The 21,301-nt window shown below is 37.5% G+C and overlaps 2 protein-coding genes across 2 annotated transcripts in view; one reads left to right on the top strand and one right to left on the bottom strand.

Moving 5' to 3' along the window:
- The first annotated feature begins 5,727 nt into the window (after positions 1-5,727).
- LOC121407979 (uncharacterized protein KIAA0513-like) overlaps positions 5,728-21,301 on the top strand; it is a 39,513-nt gene continuing 23,939 nt past the window's right edge. The window contains exon 1 of the mRNA XM_041599264.1: positions 5,728-5,994. The gene's annotated coding sequence lies outside the window, so the exon portion shown is untranslated. The remainder of the gene's footprint in view (positions 5,995-21,301) is intronic.
- On the bottom strand, positions 11,177-18,909 carry LOC121407978. The gene is made up of 2 exons (XM_041599263.1): positions 18,729-18,909; positions 11,177-17,934 (listed from the first exon to the last, which is right to left on the bottom strand). The coding sequence occupies exon 2, from the start codon at positions 17,700-17,702 to the stop codon at positions 12,312-12,314; it is 5,391 nt and encodes a 1,796-aa protein (XP_041455197.1). The 5' UTR covers positions 17,703-17,934; positions 18,729-18,909; the 3' UTR covers positions 11,177-12,311.

Raw genomic sequence — 21,301 nt, 5'->3', positions numbered from 1 at the left:
TTGAGGAATGATATTCAATGAAGTGCAAGGAATAAGGAACAAGATCAATAATAAAATAACACGTGAAAGAGATAGACTGAGGACTTTTTAGTCCTTTTTTCATTGAAAATGTTCTGATTTTTAGGGGGAGGGGGTGAGTTGGCCTCCCCACCCGAAGGTGTATGAAAACATCACATTTTGATTTTTTTTTGCATGGTCGATCACCCCCGCCCCCCCCCCCCCACCTTTCAGAAATGTTCCGCGGCTCGTAAGATAATCTTTGCAAGATGATAGCGATTTTTTGCAATTGCATTGGGGACGGTTTCCAGAACATATTAAATACATTGAAAATGCCTGTTAAATCACAATGAACAGCCAAGAGGTCTTTGTTGAAAATTGGTGAACTGGGACAGCTAATTGTCGCAAGATTCTGAGCTGACAAAAAATTGCAAATATAATGTTTGTCCAGAGTCATGGACGACACTGCTGTTTTGATTCACCGATTTTCGACAAAGACTGTTTTGTCATGAAGGGCTTTTTGACAATAGATTCTCTATGCTACAGAAAGCGTTCGCGTGGTGGTTGTAAAAACTCCCTGTGGTCTGATGATGACATTGCATCATGTACCTTCTGAATACAATTTTGGAGATTATGCTGTAAATTATGTGCATGGTGATTTCTGTGGTGATCATCGTGCATAAACAGTCAAAGTCTGAGGGATGTGGGAGAGGGAAGGTGGGGGCAAGTACCACTCCCTTGCTATTAAAAAATAACAACACCTAAATATGCACAATTCTAATTCAAGTTTTCCTTGATGCAAATTTTATTTATATCAAAGTGCAAACACAGTGAATAAATCTAATGTCAATTATGAAGTCACATGAGTGATTGCAGTAAACTATCTAATAGTACATTTTCAGTTCTTAATTGATACTGTCTTTTAAATTAAGTGTTTAATTTTCATATGACTTGATTGAAACTTATTTCCATGAATTTTGTACCATTACCCCAAAGACCTCCATCAGGAAGTTTTACTTGGGGGGGCTAAAATTATTAGAGCTAGGCCTATTATAAACACACACACAGTGCGCTTCCTCCATCTTCAGCGCATTGATTTCTTTGAAAGGTAAATTTTCATAACTTGATTGAAAAGTAATATTTCAATGAATTTTACTCTGACTCCTTGTACCAGGTACCATTTAGCTTCTATTTCTTTTTATACCTATACATGCTTAATATACTGCTTCATCAAGTTCTAAAATATACAATGTGTACAACTGAAGATACAATGAGACTTACACATTATGATGATGGAGGAGACAAGTCTTGATATAAAGCTTTATTCTTTGAATGTAAGAGGTCTCAGAGACAAAGTAAAAAGGAGATGTATGTTTGATTGGTTAAGAAATACACCATATGATATATTTATTTTGCAAGAAACTCATAGTACCGCCGAAGTCGAAAGATATTGGTCAAGTGAATGGGGATCCAAATGTTATTTTTCACATGAAAAATCGTCCAGTGTAGGTGTCTGTGTTCTATTTAAACCAAATGCTGATTTTAAAGTTTGTTCAATACAAAAAGATGACGCAGGACGGATCATGCCTTCTTTTGAATATTACATATGGTAACTACTTTTTCAATTGTGAATTTATACGGTCCAAATAATGATAATAACAATATTTTTCATTACTTTGCATGAAATGGTAAGAGATTATGCATTTGAACCTATGATTATTGGAGGTGATTGGAATCTAGTTCAAAACCCACATTTAGATAGAAACCCAACCTCAAAACAATATCCTAAATCATTTGATTGCATAGAAACTTTAAAACGTGATTACGATCTTCTATATATGGCGAGAAATGAAACCGTGTAAAATTCAGTATACATGGCAGTCTAATTTTTCTCAAAGCAGAATAGATTTTTTTTCTTATATCCAGCTCATTGAGAGACTTTATTGATGAATGTGATATGAAATATGGTTATCGGAGCGATCATTCGATCATTTGGGACAAAGAGAGTTAGCTATGGTTTGTGAGGGCGCTATTACAGAAATTGAATGTTTTGAATCTCTGAGGTCAACGCCAAACGATAAGACCCCTGGGTCAGATGGACTTTTTGCTAACTTTTACAAATGCTATTGGAGTGAGCTTAAGGGTATTTTATGTAAACTGTATAAAAAATGCTATAGCGATGGTGAACTTTGCTCTTCTGTGAGACGAGGCATTATAACTTTTTCCTAAGTCTGGGAAGGACACAACACAACTGAAAAATTGGCGACCCCTTTCTCTTTTAAATACTGATGACTACAAAATTTTAGCAAAAATAATAGCAAACAGACTAAAAAAAGTATTACCCTCGATAATTTTAGCAGACCAAACAGGATTTATGAAAGGGAGATATATATGAGAAAATATTAGTTTATTATATGTTGGAATATTGTAAGGAAAATAAACGACCTGGATTAGCTTTTTCAATTGATTTTGAAAAAGCCTTTGACTCCATCGAACGTTTTTTTTTTATTTAAATGCCTCGAAAAATTTGGGTTTAAACAAGACTGTGTAAGATGGATTCGAACTTTATATAATGTGTTCGTAATAATTGATATTCTTCCCCGGTTTTTTTATATTGAGAGAGGGGTAAGGCAGGGGTGCCAACTCTCCCCATATCTTTTTCTAATCGGGGCCGAAATTTTAGGGGCATTGATAAGACAATCTATACAGAGATACAATGGATTCAGGTTGGAAATAAAGAAATACGATTAAGCCAGTATACGCAGATGATAAATATATTTATCAGCTACAGAGAAAAATCTTGAAAATTGTTGTTCTATCCTAACTCATTTTGGAAATATATCAGGTTTAAACATAAACATTGAAAAGAGTAACGTATACGGCTAGATAGTATTAAAAATAATAATTTCAAAGAAAGTAAAGTTAAATGGATAAAAGACGCATTCTCTTATCTAGGAATAAAAATACCTGTTATGCTGATATTGGACATATACCATTTACATTTTGATGATAAAATACAACAGGCTGACAATATACTGAAAGTATGGAACATGAGAACGTTATCATTAGCTGGGAAGATAACTGTCATCAAATTCTAATTATTCCAAAATTTGTATATTTATTTAGTATTATTACAAATCCACCAAAACAGTTTTTTGATATTCTCTCCAAAGTAAACTTTTTCGATTTATTTGGAGTAATAAGAAAGATCGTAAAAAAGAAAAATATTGTATAATGATATAGGTGATGGTGGTTTGAAAATGATTCATACAGAAACTTTTTGTCAGGCACTGAAAATAGCTTGGGTCAAAAGAATATTAGACAAAGAAAACGAAGGTAACTGGAAGACGTTATTTTATACTATTATGAATAAGATAGGCGGTGAATATATTTTACAATGTAACTTTACAGGTAAAGACTTGGATAAACGTATGAATAATTTTTGGAAAGATGTTTTAACTCCATGGTCTCATTACAGATACTTCAACCCAGTTAAATATAAAGATATTTGTAATCAATCATTGTGGAATAACTCTTTTATTAAAATAAACAGTAAAACGATATTTTTGAAACAATGGTTTGAAGCAGGTATTTTATATGTAAAATATATTATAAAGAACAATGGCCTATTTAAAACTTTTCATGAACTTCAAGACGACTTAATCTGCCTAAAATGTGTTATTTGGAATATTTTTCACTGATTTCTTGTTTTAAAAAAGAATGGAAAAATACTTTAAGATCAAGTGTTACAAATGATGAATCTGACGATGTAAATAGTTTAAAGAGATTTATAAATTATGAGAAGGTAACTAAATCCTGCTATTTAAAGCTTATAAAAAACATTGTTTATATCAGAAACCAAGCAGTGTGAAAAATGGTCTGATGAATGATGTAGATTAAGACTTTTGATCCAATGGCAAAATAGATTTTTGACCACTTACTGTGTTACTTTGGATTCAAAAATAAGAATGTTCCAGTATAAGTTTATTCACCGTCGTATATCAACTAATGAGTATTTATTTATACGGTTGTGTAATTTTTGTAAAACTGAACCACAAACTTTGATAGACTTATTCTGTTTATGCCCTATTGTTTCTAAGTTTTGGACGGAAGTAAATACTTGGTTGAATTTCCACAATATAAGTTGTCATAAATTTTCAAATATTGATATTGAAAACCTATCTATTCTAATTTTTTCTGTACGGTTTCCATATAATGTTCATAATTTTGTAGTCATACTCCCTATTTATTCTTTCGTTCTTTAATGCGCTTTGTATCTGATGAAAAGGCGCTGAAGCGTATTATTATTATATATGTTTTGGTGTTCCAAGTAAGTTTCAACATCTCTCAAACACAATTATTTTATTTGCAAAATACTTCATTTTCAGAACAAAATGTAAAGGACAACTTTCGTTAGCCTCAGTTGAAATTTGTCGAAAATGTTAAAAAGTTTATTGCTTTCAAAAAGGGCAAGGAGATGCTACATTATAAAAAATGGAGAATTTTCACAAATTTTGAACCAAGTTGAGATATTCTTGACCTCTATCAGGAAGTTTAACTCGGGGGGGGGGGGCTAAAATTATTAGAGCTAGGCCTAATATGTATATATATATATATATATATATATATATATATATATATATATATATATATATATATTAGGCCTAGCTCTAATATATATGTATATTTACACACATAAAAATGGTTTCAATATATTTTTAAGAAATATCCTCATGAACATAAAATCATGACTTTTTAATTGGCAGTTCTAGTGTGTAAAAGTGTGTGTGTGTGTTTATTTACTAAAGAATATGGTTAAAATACCACAATTTGAAATATCTTCAGAAAAATGTATCTGAACTACCAAAATGATCAGATAATAGGGCCTATCTGATGTGCCGGTGCCTTATAAAGTCCATTAATTAAGAAAGCTACGGTAATTACATCTTCATTTTATTTCGCAATCACAATGGACTATTTCAACCACAATGTGATAACTTTTTATCATTCATTCATTTTTTTTTTTTTTAATTTCAGTTGTGGTTTGATCAGCATGAGGATCGTGCAGGGGCGGTGATATTCTTCTGGTAATTTGCTGGTATGCAGCGGGGTATGGGGTATGCAGCCAGTCAAGAAAATACAATTTTTGCCATAACTTTGTTTTTCCTTTGAAAGGATCGATTAATATAGCTTCTTTGTCCTTCATTTTTTCTGTTCTATTTTATTTTCTCTTTTCCTTTTCCCCTTTTCCTTTTATTTCTCCCTTTTTGTTTTCTTTTTCTTTTGTTTCTTATTTCTATGCCTTTTTCTGTCCTTTTTCTTTTAATTTTCCCTTTTTTCTTTTTTTCTATTCTTTACTTCTGCTCTCTTTTCTTTTCTTTTCTTTTTTTTCTTTTCTTCTCTTTTCTTTTCAGTCGACTTAATTTCTTTTCTTTTCAGTCTTTTCTTTTCTGTTTGAAAGAGAATACAAATTTAAGTAATCCACCCCTTGAATAGAATAAAGGGTTAATTTTGGTACATTATCGCAGCTTGAAATGATTATGTAACAAATAAATAGAGACTACATGTACTTTATATAAAAACTTTTCATCTATTGGATTATATCTCATTAAGAAATTTCATCAAAACTACGAGTAGTCGGCGGGTGACATAATTATGTAGGCACAGCACTATATATAGTGCACTTCACCTACACTATACTATACACCACAACGCTGATGCATACCGTATAACGCAGTGCTTGTGGCCTCGGCCTCCGCAAAAAAGTAAACCTGCGACGTGAGGAACTTTGCCGTCTAATAATATTCGACAGTTATAAGCACTGAAACTGGATGTTGTGTGTAGACAACTTGAAAGCAACAGTAATATCTCATCAAGTCACAAGATACAGCTCCAGAATTTATTTTCAGGACAAGAAATAAGTTTTACTATACGTATATCTGCCAATCACTGCCAGTGCTACTGCTGAGCAGCGAGCGACGCAGTCGGAACGAACGGGTAAGTAGCGCCGGGGCGGCGCGGCAGAGCTAATCAAGATAGGATGGGGGGTCGGGTGTCCGGACCCTATACAGACTTACAGTGCTTTCAGAAAAAGGTAATCCAAATCTAGAGGGTTGGTATTCGGATTATATTCAATTTTGCGAAATTATTCTGCATAGGTATGAAAGAGAAACTAATCAGCTTTCCATTGATATCCAATTTGTACAATTTGTGCCACACATGACCGAATTAAGACTGATTTGAAGACAACAGGTGCAGATATAGACCAAAAGCTTCGGTCTCTGTATGTTGGTTGTTCAGCTGAACTCCGTCGGCTTCACTCCAAGCCTTGAAATAAGTGGGTGCTGAGCGCAAATTCGCGCTCATAAAGCCCCAAAATCATCAAAATTTTGACGACCGGGCGCAAATATTTTCCAGGTAATTGCGCCCGCCGTGAGTGAGCAGTGAAGCCATATCATACATGTAATTTAAATATCTGAAAAGCCAAAATCAAGTAACTTTCAATTTACGATGAACACAGTCTAAAATTGCCAAGTGCGTGTTTTTTTCTGTACCATAAAAAGTGAGCTATGTCCGTCTTTTTTTCCAGTAATACATGTGCGCGCGTGCTTCCGGTAGCGGTTTTTCCATACTTCACCATGTCCAATTTCTAATGCACACATTTCCAATTGGGATATCACAATTCTGCGATAAAGTAATTCGAATTGCACAGGAGATAAATCCCTGTTCACAGCATTAGATGTGCGAGTCTTTTATCCTCACAGTCGCCGACTTTGCTTGTTGAAACGGAGCCTTAATAATAAAAAATCACTTCGCTTATAGTTGTGAATTGTAGCTTTTTAATTACTTTCTTGGAGAGGGGTAAATATCAGACAATAAATCATCAAACAAGGCTCCATCTAAAAAAAAATAGGAGGATGCCAGTTTGAGCTCATAATCTCTGCCAGAGCTCTGGGTGAGAATTCTATCAGTAATGGCCTAAGTGATGGTGATTTTCTGTTTCAGATAGAGTTTAGATTTCATGTTAATTTTTGAAAACTGTCAAAAAAACTTTATGATTTCTTCATTGTGATGAATATTTAAGTTATTAATGAATACATTTTCACCGAATTTAGACTCTCCAAGAGTGAAAGGCATTTTCTGTGGAGATCTGCGTTTTCAAATAACTTGTGAAAAACTTAAGGTACACGTGTACATGAACCTACAATACACAAGATACATGTAGGCCTACATAGCCTGTGGCTACATGTATATGTGCTGGAATTTGAATAGACTGAGTTAGATATTGATTTCATTTCTTCATTTCTTTAGCATAATTTATATGCAATCCAAGTGCACCTCACAGTCACAATCACACACAAACACCCACACCCGTGATTCTAACCATGAAAAAAACCTTAAAAATTATTTATTTTTTTCTAAATTTATTATTTGATCTGAATTCTCTCTTTCTCCATCTCTCTCTTTCTATATTTTTATTTTATTCATTTATTTAGATTTTTTTTTTTTTTTTTTGGGGGGGGTTCGTTGATCGTGGTTCATTAGAGAAGAAAATAAATTAGCCCATGTGTGTGTAGTTCTAAAGGGGATGTAGAGTGAGAGTGTCAAAACACACTTAAACATTTAAATCTGATTTCTTAAATGTTTGAATAAGCCTAATACTTAGCATATGCTATTCATGTATCGAAAAATTACAGGAGCTGTGCTTACTATAAACAAATTTGCGGTGTGGTTCACCGTTTTATATATATATACTTTTTGATTGCCCCCGGTTCCAGAAAATTGCCCCCGGTTCCTGTAAAAAACCCGTGAGCCTGGGGCAATTTAAAAAAAAAATTGCCCCCGGCTCACAGGTGCTTATTTCAAGGCTTGCTTCACTCACCAAATACGCTACAGAGACCGAAATTCTAGCGCAATCTGTACAGGGGACTCAATGGCTATATGTTTATGTACTTAAGATCGGATAAAACGGGAAAGTGATTTGCGCGACAGCCAAGGTAAGTCACTGTTTTTGTTCCTTTTAACTTGATTTTTCTCCGTTTTTTGGCAATTAATGTCAAGAGGGAATATTAATTTGCATTTTGTTTGCGTTAACTTTCAAAATTTTTATTCATTAAAGACAAAAATTGAAGAGCCCCAACGGGGGGATTTTGCATTGCAAGTCCCCTAATGGTGGCTGCACGATAGCGAGCCGTCTGTGTACGAGGAGAAATCTAAAAAAAATGTTAAAAAACTCCTCGAAACAGACGGCTGCCAGCTGTCTAGTGCAGATACCACTTTTAAATTTACGAAAATTGATGAAAGGGCAGATGACGATGTGAAAACTTTCATCCATGCCTGAGCATGAAAACAATCATGATTGGACCTTTTTCTTCCAAAGGAGTGTAAGTGGGCGGAAGTAATTGCAAATGATTAACGAGGAGATTGTACCACAGTCGTTGGACCAACATTTTGAGAGGCAGGTTCGAGGAGTGTACCTGCATCTCTGGTGGATTCAGGACTAGCACTCCTCCTGTCCTTCGATCCAACATCGTTCGAAATAGACTCAAAGAAAGAATTCTTTGGACATCAAGTTGTTGCCCTCAATGATGACACCACGATCCCCTGATCTCGCACCCTGTGATTATTTTATTTGGGGACACTTAAAATAAGGTAACCTCCTCAAGATTTTGATGATTTTGCAGGGCCAAATTCGACATGAGGTGGATGCTTTTTTGTGCAATGATCGGGCAATGCCAATGGTAAGATGAGCTGTCCAAGATATTCTTAATTCTTCCACGCTACCGGTTTTGTGTGCAAAGGAGAAGAAGACATGTTGTGTGGGTGAATAAGACATTTACTTTTCAATTATTTCAGAGTAATGCCTTGACTCTTCTTTAAAAAAATTGCTATTTTAGTTTTACATTTTATTCTATCAAGCACACATTTTACCCACTTAACCAAAACTTGGAAAAAGTGGTACCTGTACCTGTTGTCTTCAACATCAAGTAATTCAATGCTGATGCACGCTTTTGTCACAGTGCGCGTAATTGACGCATGTTGCCGTGGTTATCCACGCTATTTTAGTCATGAGTCCACTCTTCATTCAAACAGTGGACTCATGAATAAAATAGCGTATCTATCCATGGTAAAAGGCGTCAATTTGGCGCGCTGTGACAAAAGCGCGCATCAGCATCAATCAGAATTTTTTATACATGCGCCCTGCACGTGCTAAATTAAGCGTAATTTATACAGGAAATCTGCATAAACCATGGATTAAACCGTGGGTTTACAAAACCACCTTTGTGAATTCAGGCATATTTTATACGGCTGGATAGGCCCATACATCTATCTAAGTCGTTTTTTCTGTTTCAGTCACGAAAAACGGAATTCAGCTGTGTGGTTCTGTTTTTAAAACATGAAAAGCAAATCGCAACATGCCTAGCTGTGGAGGTTGGCGTTTGTGACAAGATGACTAACTCAAATTTTGGAAATGTTCTAACAACTCTGGAGTGACGAATTAGTGACAACAAGATGAGTACCAATATTATCACACGAGTTCGACGTTTCTTAAAGACTTTAATGACCATTGCAGTTACAATCTCTCACTTGAACTTGAACTTGAACTTGAACTGTTCAATCTGTAATTCAATGACACAGAAAAAGATATACAATGTATCAGTTGTCAGTTAACAAACTGTCATGAAATAAACGTGTCGCCATAAATATGTAAACTTTGTATTTCTGAATAATCTAACTCGTATATAAACCCACTCATTAGAAATGAATATTTGTCAGTCTCTGCATAATAATCTGACTTTAAACCTGTGCCTCAGTCTACAAATTCTTTATTTATCTTGTTTTTATAATTGACATCTGCTGTAATGACCTTGCATGTGTATGTGATGTATTTATCCAAAATAAATTTATATCTGCTGAATGCCCACAAAATATGCATGTCTTGCCTAATTTGTCTTGTGTCTCGTCAAATGCAAATATCTATGACATTCAGTCTTATTAACCCATAACATACACATGCACTGCCTGCCCTACACTGCAGTCATACACAATAGCTAACAAGCCCTTTAATTCCTAGAAATGTTTCAAACATGTCAAAAAGTCACCTAACGTGCATTACGATAGCCATTCATTCATATACTGTTTTACTTGGCTGGTTTTACATTTCAAAGCTTTCTATGAAACACTTGTTATCTAAATCTAGCTTCACTTTCATCTATAACCTTCGGAAGCTCATACAAGTTGATGCTTTATCGCATACGCTGTACCACGTATAACGAATCACGTATTTCATGTGATAATGCCAAGTTTTGAACCAAAAATACACATTGTATATGATCATATTTTATACCTCTACTGACACTAATCATTAAACTAAAGATTATACTACGGAAATATGAAGATAAATTCAACTTACAACATTGGCATCTCCAGATTAACATGAATTTTAGAAACAATCCCAAAATGACTTTCATTCTATCTCATAGAAAATTTAGATCCTCGATAAATCAACTACGCCCTCACTCGGCATGTTCGAGAAACGAATCCAAAACTCTCGCTTCTGACGTCATCGCAAAAATTCAGAAGCTCGTATTTACATCCCGGCCCCTTAAATGGGAGCTTAAGGCTCATCATTTACAAACCAAAGGAAAAATAAATCAGTTCTGAATTTTTGCTTCTCTTACAATTTTGTAGGTTGCTATGGTAACTTAAATTCCAATACAATGACATTCATACTTCCTTTCAATGCATCATGTCATCACCTCTGAAAAGGTCAAGTGCTAATTATCATTACCTTTGTTCACTAAGTCTAAATAATGTACTCTTGACTTTATGCTGTTTTCAAAAAAATGAAGTGACCATCTTTTCCGGCCCCTTTAACAATTTCAAGTTTGAAAATGAATATACCTTTGAAAAACTAGGGCAAATATATTCTACTCAATACTTTCTGATTTTGACAAACTTTAAAGTCTGCCCCAAATTATATTTGTACAGCTCTTTGGTCAAATCGATCATCATAAATGTACATGGTCCTTTGACACCTTTGGTTTTTTACTTTTTTTTTTTTTTTTTTTTTTATAAAAATAAATGAAGTAATCAGGTGATTTTCCTGCAAAACTAATAAACATGATAAAACATGAATCAATACATGCAATATTTAGCCTGGTTTTGCATACATTGGAATATTTACGTATGGCAAGAATCTGGCTGAAAGGAAAAGTAGTGCTGTAGCCTGTTGCATATGGCATTTTTGCACTTAATTTAAAACCAAATAGTCTTTTCTCTAGACTCAACTACAATGAGTAGTCTTTCTACCAAATTTAAACATGACTAGTCTTAAATTTCAGACCAGAGGGTTTATTTATTTATCCCTTTAATTTTGTTCAAATTTGTTTCCTTGAATTGTAGCCTTATCCACAGGCTCCAAAATAGTAAACTTAGTCTTATGTCCAGACAGTTTGTCTAAATAATTAAACTGTGCAACAACTGCACTATTACTTCCAAATCAGATTCTTTACCTGAAAATTTGCATATGAAAAATAGACAAATTCTTGTTGAATTGGTCAAAATCATACACTTAAAGAGTTGCCAACCTGAAAAAAGAACATTTCAGTATTTTTAAAGTTGAAAATCAGTATTTCAGAGAGGAAATCAGTATTTTCAAAAATACCAAAGAACAAATAAAGCTGAAACTTTAGAAATCAGCATTTTACATTTAACTATCAGTATTTTTCTCACTTTTAAGTACTAAATACTGAAAAATCAGTACTACTTGGCAGCTCTGCACTTGCATCACTTACGAAGAAAAAGATAAAATGAATGCAAAATTGTCCACAATTCAAATAGCTATCAAATTAAATTGAAAGTCTGTGAGTTCTTAATTTCTTTCTCGTTCCTTCATTCCTTCAAGTCCATCTTTATCAAGCCTTTGGGATGCGTATTAAACGTCCTGCATTTTAATGTCCTGTCATTCAAAATAGACTTGGTAAAACGATACATGTGGTCTGTACTTTCTCTTGCTTGCTCACGATGTAGCTCACGATGTCGATCCATCCAAAATATCAAAGTTATGCTATATGTTTCACATCTTTAGTTTCTGAATCAATTTGCTCTTGAAGATTTTTCACTGAAGGTATGCATAACCCTTATTTGAAGTTATTTCTATCAGCAGATGATAATTACTCAATCGCGTAATTTCAATGAGGGTGTGCATAACCCTTTCTGTTGTCTAATATCAAATAATGAATTATAACTCTAGTAGGCGGCGCTAGGCTCACACCTCAGGGTGTGCATAACCCTGTTTATAAATTTTGGCACTAAATCTCCTGCTCCAAAAGCAAACACAGCTTGGTGACTGGTCTGATGAGCGTAGACGTTGCTGTCTTCACCTTTACACTACGCACATAACCTTGTTTGTCTGGATGTGTCTCAAGAACGCGACCCATAAGCCAGGAGCACCTAGGCGCCATCTCGTCTGCGATGAGGACCACATCCCCAATCTGTAGGTTGCGTTCGGGTTGTTGCCATCGTTGACGCTGTTGTAAGGCTGGTAAATACTCGCGTAGCCATCTCTTCCAGAAAAGATCAGAAAGATGCTGCATTTGTCTCCATCGTTTTCTGGCGTAGACATCTGTCCCGGTAAATCTACCTGGAGGCGGCTCTGTCACTTGTTTCATCAGTAGTAGACTGTTTGGTGTCAATACTTCCAGATCATCTGGATCATCAGAGACTCGTGTGAGAGGCCTGCTGTTAATGATTGCCTCAACCTCGCACATCAGTGTATGAAGCTGTTCCTCAGATTGACAAGTCCTTAAATACTGCTCAGTCAGAATAGCATGCAGTATTTTCCTGATGGTGCGAATTTGTCTTTCCCACACACCACCTTGATGTGAAGCAGTGGGAGGGTTGAAAGTCCACTCTATCCCTTGATTAGCAGTGAAATGCAGGATTTCGTCTTCATTCCATTCCTTCAGAGCTCTTTTCAGTTCAGCCTGGGCTCCCACTAAATTGGTGCCATTGTCTGAGAACAATTTCTTGATAGGCCCTCTTCTGCTAATCATACGACGAATGGCATCGATACACGAGCTTGTCTCAAGACTCTCGGCTACCTCTATATGGATTGCCCTACTGGTCATACAGGTGAAGACAACTCCATACCTTTTTCTCGTTGATCGTCCACACTTAATGTCGAATGGCCCAAAATAGTCCATCCCTACGTTAGTAAAGGCCGGTTTGGTAGCTTCAAGTCTAAATGATGGGAGATCTGACATCTTCTGCTTGCCGAGTCTAGCCTGGTACTTGCGGCAGTTAACACATTTCTTTAACATGCTCCTTACAACAACACCAGCACCAAGAATCCAATATCTTTGTCGTATCTCTGCCAACACATGATTCAGTCCTTGGTGTCCAACTCTGTGATGTGTATGTCTCACAAGAAGTGAAGTCACATGATGCTTCTTGGGCAATATTACTTGGTGTTTGGCTTCACTAGGTATCATTGCATGTCTTAACCGTCCTCCTACTCGAAGCAGGCCATCTTGGTAAACTGCGTCTAGTTTGTACAGTCTTGATCCTTTTGTGACTTTAGGGACTGAATTACCTGAATCCCTAATGACACTCAACTCCTCTGAGAATGCATGACTCTGTACATACTGAAAAATGACCTTTTCAGCACCTTCAATTTCCTTGGCAGATAAGGTTTTGCCTCTGTCTTGGATTGGTGTCGTCTTTTTCACTTTCTCTTGGAGAACTTTCTTCAGTCTAAGCCACCATGCAATTGCTCTTCTTAGCCTGGTCCAATCCGAGAAGTGTGTGATCAGTTTGTCAATGCAGTCTTCATGATCACAGCTTGATGCAAAATTATGCATTCCTTTTGTCCTCTTTACTTCAGGGTCGTCATCATCAATCCCTTGCTTCTCGTTTGGAAACGTAGGCCAAAATTCTTGTGGCAGTTGAAGAAATTCTGGTCCGTTAAGCCATCTCGAACTCTCCTTCAATTGACTTGCAGGCATGCCCCTTGAAAGGATATCTGCTGGGTTCAAGGTTGAGTCAATATGGTACCATTGATCCATCTCTGTAGCATTGTGAATGATAGCAAGCCTGTTGGATACAAAGGTATGGAACCTCTTATCTTTGTTTTGAATGTAATTCAAAACTATCATGCTATCTGTCCAAAATGTTGACTTGGTGATAGGAAAGTCCAGTTCCCTTCTGATCATGGTGTCCATCCTTGTTGCTAGGGTAGCAGCCATTAACTCAAGTCGTGGTATGGTTGACTTCTTCAGTGGAGCAAGACGTGTCTTGGCCATTAGCAGACTGCAATGTACTTGACCATCTTCACTTGTCATCATTAGATATGTCATAGCTCCATAAGCAACTTCTGAGGCATCTGCAAAGTTATGGAGTTGGTAATCTGTTACCTTACCAAAGTTATGAGGCTTTACACATCTGTTAACCTCAAATTCTTCCATCTCTGGTAGTTCATCCAACCAAGACTTCCATTTCTGTGCCTCTTCAACTGGAATGGGTTCATCCCAGCATAACTTCTGTCTTGTTAGCTCCTGCAAGATCATCTTTGCTTGCAGCACACATGGACTGGCATATCCTAGGGGATCATAGACTGAAGATACTACACTGAGTAATCCTCGTCGAGTTGAAGGCTTGTCCTTTGGGTTGATCTTGTAGGTAAAGCAGTCCTGCTCTATGTCCCATCTCATACCCAGAGCACGTTCAACAGGTAGGGCTTCATGATTAAGATCAAGTCCTGCTACTTGTTTTGCCCGATCTTCCAAAGGGATAGTCTGAAGGACTCTTGGGTTGTTACTTAGCCACTTAGCCAGTCGAAATCCTCCCTTCTGAAGTAGCATTCTGAGTTCTGTAGCAAGTTTGACAGCCTTTTCCTCATCCTGTAGTGACACCAGGCAGTCGTCAACATAGAAATTCCTTTGCACCACCTTGGCTGCATCACTAGTACACTGTCCATGATTATCTTCAGCTGTACGTCGCATAGCGAAGTTACAGCAACTGGGGCTCCATGTGCCGCCGAACAGATGGACACACATCCTAAATGCCTTGGGGGTCTCTTCCAGGTTTCCACCAGGCCACCATAAAAATCTGAGTACATCTCGATCTTCCGGGGGAACTCTGACCTGGTGAAACATTGCCTCTATATCGGCGATAATGGCAATTCTCTCTTGACGAAAACGTAGGAGAACCCCGATCAATTTGTTGGTGAGATCAGGACCCTGGAGTACAACATCATTTAGCGATTGTCCTTTATACTTAGAAGCACAGTCAAACACTATGCGAACCTTTCCTGGTTTCATAGGGTGGAATACCGGATGATGAGGAATGTACCAGGTAACAGCTTGATCTTGGTCGTCTGATTCAGATACTTCTTCTGCATATCCTTTCTGAAGGAGGTCGGATATGCCTTCCTTGTATTTTTCATGAAGATGGGTGTCTCTTTCTAGCCTTCTTCCAAGAGTCTGAAGTCGATGCTCCGCTATACAACGGTTATCTTGAAGACTAGGGGGGCGTTCCTTGAAAGGTATGGCTAGTTGGTAGTGACCATTGTCCAAAGTGATGGTGTCCTCCCAGATGTTGACTGCTTTCCTGTCATTAAATGACATACCTCTCTCATCATCGAATAGGGAATTCTCATCCTCCAGTTTCCAGAACTTCTGGACTTGTTCATCAAGAGAGGTGTCTCCTTGAATGAAATTGGTAGAGGCATCACATCTCCCTCTTGAAGCGATCGGACCATGAAGTGACCACCCTAGAGCAGTTCTAACAGCATAAGGTCCCTTGTCTCCTTTGCGTACTTCTAAGGGTATCAGTGCTCTTGGAGTATCTTGACCAATCAGTAAGCCAACTTCATGTTCCCCTGCCAATGGGATATCAATACCTTTGAGATATGGCAAGTTGATGATGTCTTCTCTACAGGCCATGTGAGAATTCTGAATGTTCAATCTCTTCCGAGTACAGACATGAGGAAGATAAATCCGGTCTGTGGATGGCCCAGAGTCTACCACAAGGCTGACCACTGATGTGTCAATGTGATCATCTCTCTTAACCATAGTTGTCAGGCGAAGTTGATGACTTCTTCCTCTAGCTCCCAGATGATGAGCTAATGCCTCTGTACAGAATGAATGGGTTGATCCAGTATCCAACAGAGCATACGTCTGAATAAAATTCTTGCCATCACTTTGCACTCTTACTGGAACAATTGGAAGAACACTCCGCTTGCCGGCCCCTGTAGCATCACTGTCTACATAACCATTAGAGGCCCCATCACTTGTTAATTGTCCTTCCTGATTCTGTGGGGGATCTTCGACTTGATTGTCAGGTGCTCTTGATGGTGCCTTCTTCGTCTGATGAAGGAACTTGGTATGCTTCCTTCCACAACCTTCAACAGAACAAGTTCTATTCAAGTTGCAGGCTGACAACATATGACCAGGACGAAGGCAGTTAAAACATAACCGCTTCTCTTTAGCAAACTGGAGTCTCTTTTCTGGTGGCATTTTCTTGAATCGATCACAGCCAAAAAGTGTATGTTTTTCTTGACAGATCAGACAGGGCTTGACGTTCACAGGAACTGGGCTACTAGAGGTAGAGTATGAGCTTCTCCCCTGTGTCTTAGATACCTTCTTGTCCCATGTTTTCTTGGGATACGATTTTGACTGATCTTTGGATCCAGGCTTCAGATCAGTCAGTCGTCCATATACTGGATCATTCTGTTGGGCTGAGGTTTCCTGGATGAAAGATAAAAGGTCCTCAATCTGTGGCAGCCGGTTCTGCTTCCTGATATTGGCTACCACCTTTAACCATCGGTCCCTCAAGAAGAAAGGAAGTCTCTCGACAATCCGTAAGATGACATTCTGGGGTGACAGCTCAGACTTATAGCCCATAGCATCTAGCGTTTGAATGCAAATATGAAGTTCATCTGCTAGATCTTGCAGAGCCTTCTTATTGTTGGGCTCAATCTTTGTAGCTTGAGTAACTCTTTGAATCCAAGCATCTGCTATCTTGTAAGGGTTGCCAAATCGTTCTTTCAACATCTGCTTGGCTTTCTTATAACCAACAGTGGGATCCATTACCATGCAGGCTTGTAACAACTTATGAGCCTCACCAGTGCAGAAATGAAACAGGCGTGTCAGCTTAGCAGAATCATCTACTGCAGTCTTGTCCACACTGTTTTCAAAGGCTCTCCAAAATTCCCAATACCTCAAGGGGTTGCCATCGTATTTCATCAAATCAGCTTGAGGTAGTGTGACAGATTCTATCAGCCTTCTCTGTTGCTGCTGACCTTCATGAATAATCTTCATCATCGACTCTGATGTGTCAGGACGAGGATATGGCAGGGTATCATCATTAGCTGACTGAATGCCTGAAGGAAGATTATCTGGTAATCCTGATTTGTCCTCAGATGCTCTATACACCTTCTCCTCTGCTTCAGCACTAGCAATCTGCGATTTCAGCTTCAGCTCAGCCATCCGTTGCTGTAATTGCAAAGTCTGTAGTTCCAATGCCTGTTGCTCCTGCAACAATTGAGCTTGAGCCATCAGAGCAGCCTTTTTCGCAGCTGCATCTCTCCTTGCCCTGCTGCTGGTCACAGAGCTTGTAATACTTCGACCACAGTTGCTTGCAGAATCTTCAGGTCTGACATCGGGTGCCGCAGCCCCAGCTGTCTTTGGAATGTCACTCATCTTTGATCCAAAAGTTCATAGCTTGTTATTGAACTAATGTGGAGGTTGGCGTTTGTGACAAGATGACTAACTCAAATTTTGGAAATGTTCTAACAACTCTGGAGTGACGAATTAGTGACAACAAGATGAGTACCAATATTATCACACGAGTTCGACGTTTCTTAAAGACTTTAATGACCATTGCAGTTACAATCTCTCACTTGAACTTGAACTTGAACTTGAACTGTTCAATCTGTAATTCAATGACACAGAAAAAGATATACAATGTATCAGTTGTCAGTTAACAAACTGTCATGAAATAAACGTGTCGCCATAAATATGTAAACTTTGTATTTCTGAATAATCTAACTCGTATATAAACCCACTCATTAGAAATGAATATTTGTCAGTCTCTGCATAATAATCTGACTTTAAACCTGTGCCTCAGTCTACAAATTCTTTATTTATCTTGTTTTTATAATTGACATCTGCTGTAATGACCTTGCATGTGTATGTGATGTATTTATCCAAAATAAATTTATATCTGCTGAATGCCCACAAAATATGCATGTCTTGCCTAATTTGTCTTGTGTCTCGTCAAATGCAAATATCTATGACATTCAGTCTTATTAACCCATAACATACACATGCACTGCCTGCCCTACACTGCAGTCATACACAATAGCTAACAAGCCCTTTAATTCCTAGAAATGTTTCAAACATGTCAAAAAGTCACCTAACGTGCATTACGATAGCCATTCATTCATATACTGTTTTACTTGGCTGGTTTTACATTTCAAAGCTTTCTATGAAACACTTGTTATCTAAATCTAGCTTCACTTTCATCTATAACCTTCGGAAGCTCATACAAGTTGATGCTTTATCGCATACGCTGTACCACGTATAACGAATCACGTATTTCATGTGATAATGCCAAGTTTTGAACCAAAAATACACATTGTATATGATCATATTTTATACCTCTACTGACACTAATCATTAAACTAAAGATTATACTACGGAAATATGAAGATAAATTCAACTTACAACATTGGCATCTCCAGATTAACATGAATTTTAGAAACAATCCCAAAATGACTTTCATTCTATCTCATAGAAAATTTAGATCCTCGATAAATCAACTACGCCCTCACTCGGCATGTTCGAGAAACGAATCCAAAACTCTCGCTTCTGACGTCATCGCAAAAATTCAGAAGCTCGTATTTACACTAGCCTTCCGCTATGTGATTTAGTTTTCGGTCAATCGCACCGCAAACATCACTTGATTCACAATGGAAATGGATTATTAAAATGTCATCAGAATTATTACTTGAACATCGTCATACCTCATATTCCACAAACTTTTCTCACAATCATTATATCAGCATAGAATACCAATTCAAATAGCCATCCTGAGAAAATAACGTGTGATATTTATTCCATCAATTTGGAGCTCATTTTGGATCCAACTACATCTCAGCCAAGTTGGTCTCCGCTAGTATAGCACTTGTTTAATAGGAGGCAAGCACGCATGTCGTTTTTGGAGAGTGAGTGTAGTAAGGGGCTGTAGTGTGTGTGTGCGAGTCTGGACTTTTACTGAGTTGACCAAGAATTGTTCAGATCAACATGTTTCTGTCTTCCATATTATTCATTTCAAACGTAAGGCCCGTATGTTGTCGTATGCAAATATCATTGTTTTAGATATTTTGGGAAGAATTCTGCTTTGATACCTTTTTTTTCAAGCTGTTTTGTTATGGAAAATACAGACGATCTTTATTGCATGCTCTGCATCTGGCCGCTTGTGCAACGCTCACCCCGGCCCTCATCGCATTTCAGCGCAGTCATGACGGAGCAAAAGAAAAATTGACTAGATTTTCCCATCTTCAAATTTCGATACAACGATGTTTGATCGAAGTAAAGCCGTTTACAAAATAATCAATATGACTTAGGTCTAACGCAAGGGCTCTCAGTGTTTACAACGTGTACATGGGTACATGACCGAAACACAGGCCGTGTACACGTGCATCAAAAATGGACTTTCAAAACGGGCCTACATGTACATGGTCATTTTCAAACGTGAGTGACACGACAATCGGAGAGGTTTAAGGGCTCATATCTTCAAACTTAAAGGTTATGAATCAATCATGACTACTATATTACATAAAATGTAGGACTGGCATGGGCCACTACAAGTTTGATTTGAATTCAACAATTCAATAGATATGATTAAAAAACAGTGCGTGAGTGACACGACAAATTTTGGACATGGGTTTCTGACCACTAACACATATGGTTGGATTCGTGCCCAAGTAGTTGTCATGGAGTACTGTGAGTACCAGTAAATGGACATAAATAGTGTACCTAGCTAACACATACATGTATAGTCAAAATCAATCAAACTTTCTCTATGGAAAATGGTACCCTCCTTTATACCGTGAGTGACACGACATCCAAAACGTGAGTGACACGACAAGTGCAAAAATACAACATTTATCTCAACATTGAAAGTATTTCTTGCATGATCTAGAAGAGTAAAATACCATTAACCAAAAAACAAGCTTAATTACATAATAACTGCTTTCTTTAAAGTTCATAATATGTCATCCTGATGTTTTATTCTTGGTTTATGGTCATATTTGCCCATCAACTCACATTCCCTATACCATACCACATTGTCACACTAGGGCTTCTACCACTCTCCTCTTTAGAGGAGGAGGGGGCACTTGAAGGAGGTGTTATGAGGTCTTGGCATTGACATCAACTCAAACATTCTTTTTGTGGCCTGATATCATTCAAAACTTTAACTCTTTCTCCCTATCTGTATATGAAAGTTTACAGGTTCATACAATTCAGCATCCACAACGGATGAAATAATTTTTCCTTGTAAGAAAGGTATTCTCAATAGTCACTAACATCATCTGGCATGGTCTGGTAGCCAATGATGTCATGTACATCTCCCTTTTCTTGAAATATTGGATTACAATATTATCCTCCTTTAATATTTTTAGGCATTGTCCAAATAGGACATGGCAGTTTCAATGTCTTTTTTGGTACCAAATCCCAATCACGTTGCTGCACACTTCAGATGGACTATCAGCAAATCCTTGGGAATTCATCTCAACAAGCATAGGTTTTCTCCTGAACACTGCTTGTATGTGGACCCTCCCAAGGCAGTACATGTAGGCACTGTACCAAAATTCAGAGCTATGCTTTTAGCTGGAATCTTGTAAGCACCTTTTCATTGCTAATTATTTGATCATATACCATACCACGGGAATCCAGGGAAAGCCACAAGGTGAAAGACGCAGTCAGTACCTGATTCTTGCAGTCTGCTACTATTACATAACAACTACAAGTCATTAGCCTTTCCTTTTCTAAGCCCTTGGATGTCACACTAAAATCCAATTCAGCATCCCAACCAGGCTCCCTTTATACCTCAATAGCTTTTTCCCCTCGAGGTCCAGCTCTGTTCTTATCAGGGTACCCCCCCCCAAAAAAAAAATTGATCTACTGGTACATGGCAACCCATCCAAAGTTGCTCAAATCAAAATGCGGTCTCGGTTGGGACTTGTTGGGACCTACATGAACATGCATCATTTTGTTGTAATGAATATGTGTAA

Source organism: Lytechinus variegatus, chromosome 2 (genome assembly GCF_018143015.1).
Source record: "Lytechinus variegatus isolate NC3 chromosome 2, Lvar_3.0, whole genome shotgun sequence".
In the NCBI taxonomy this organism is placed as follows: Eukaryota; Metazoa; Echinodermata; class Echinoidea; order Temnopleuroida; family Toxopneustidae; genus Lytechinus; species Lytechinus variegatus.
This window is presented reverse-complemented; position numbering and strand designations above follow the sequence as displayed.

Coding starts and splice junctions, on each gene's coding strand:
- LOC121407978 (XM_041599263.1), bottom strand. CDS start 17,702: ATGAGTGACATTCCAAAGACAGCTGGGGCTGCGGCACCCGATGTCAGA.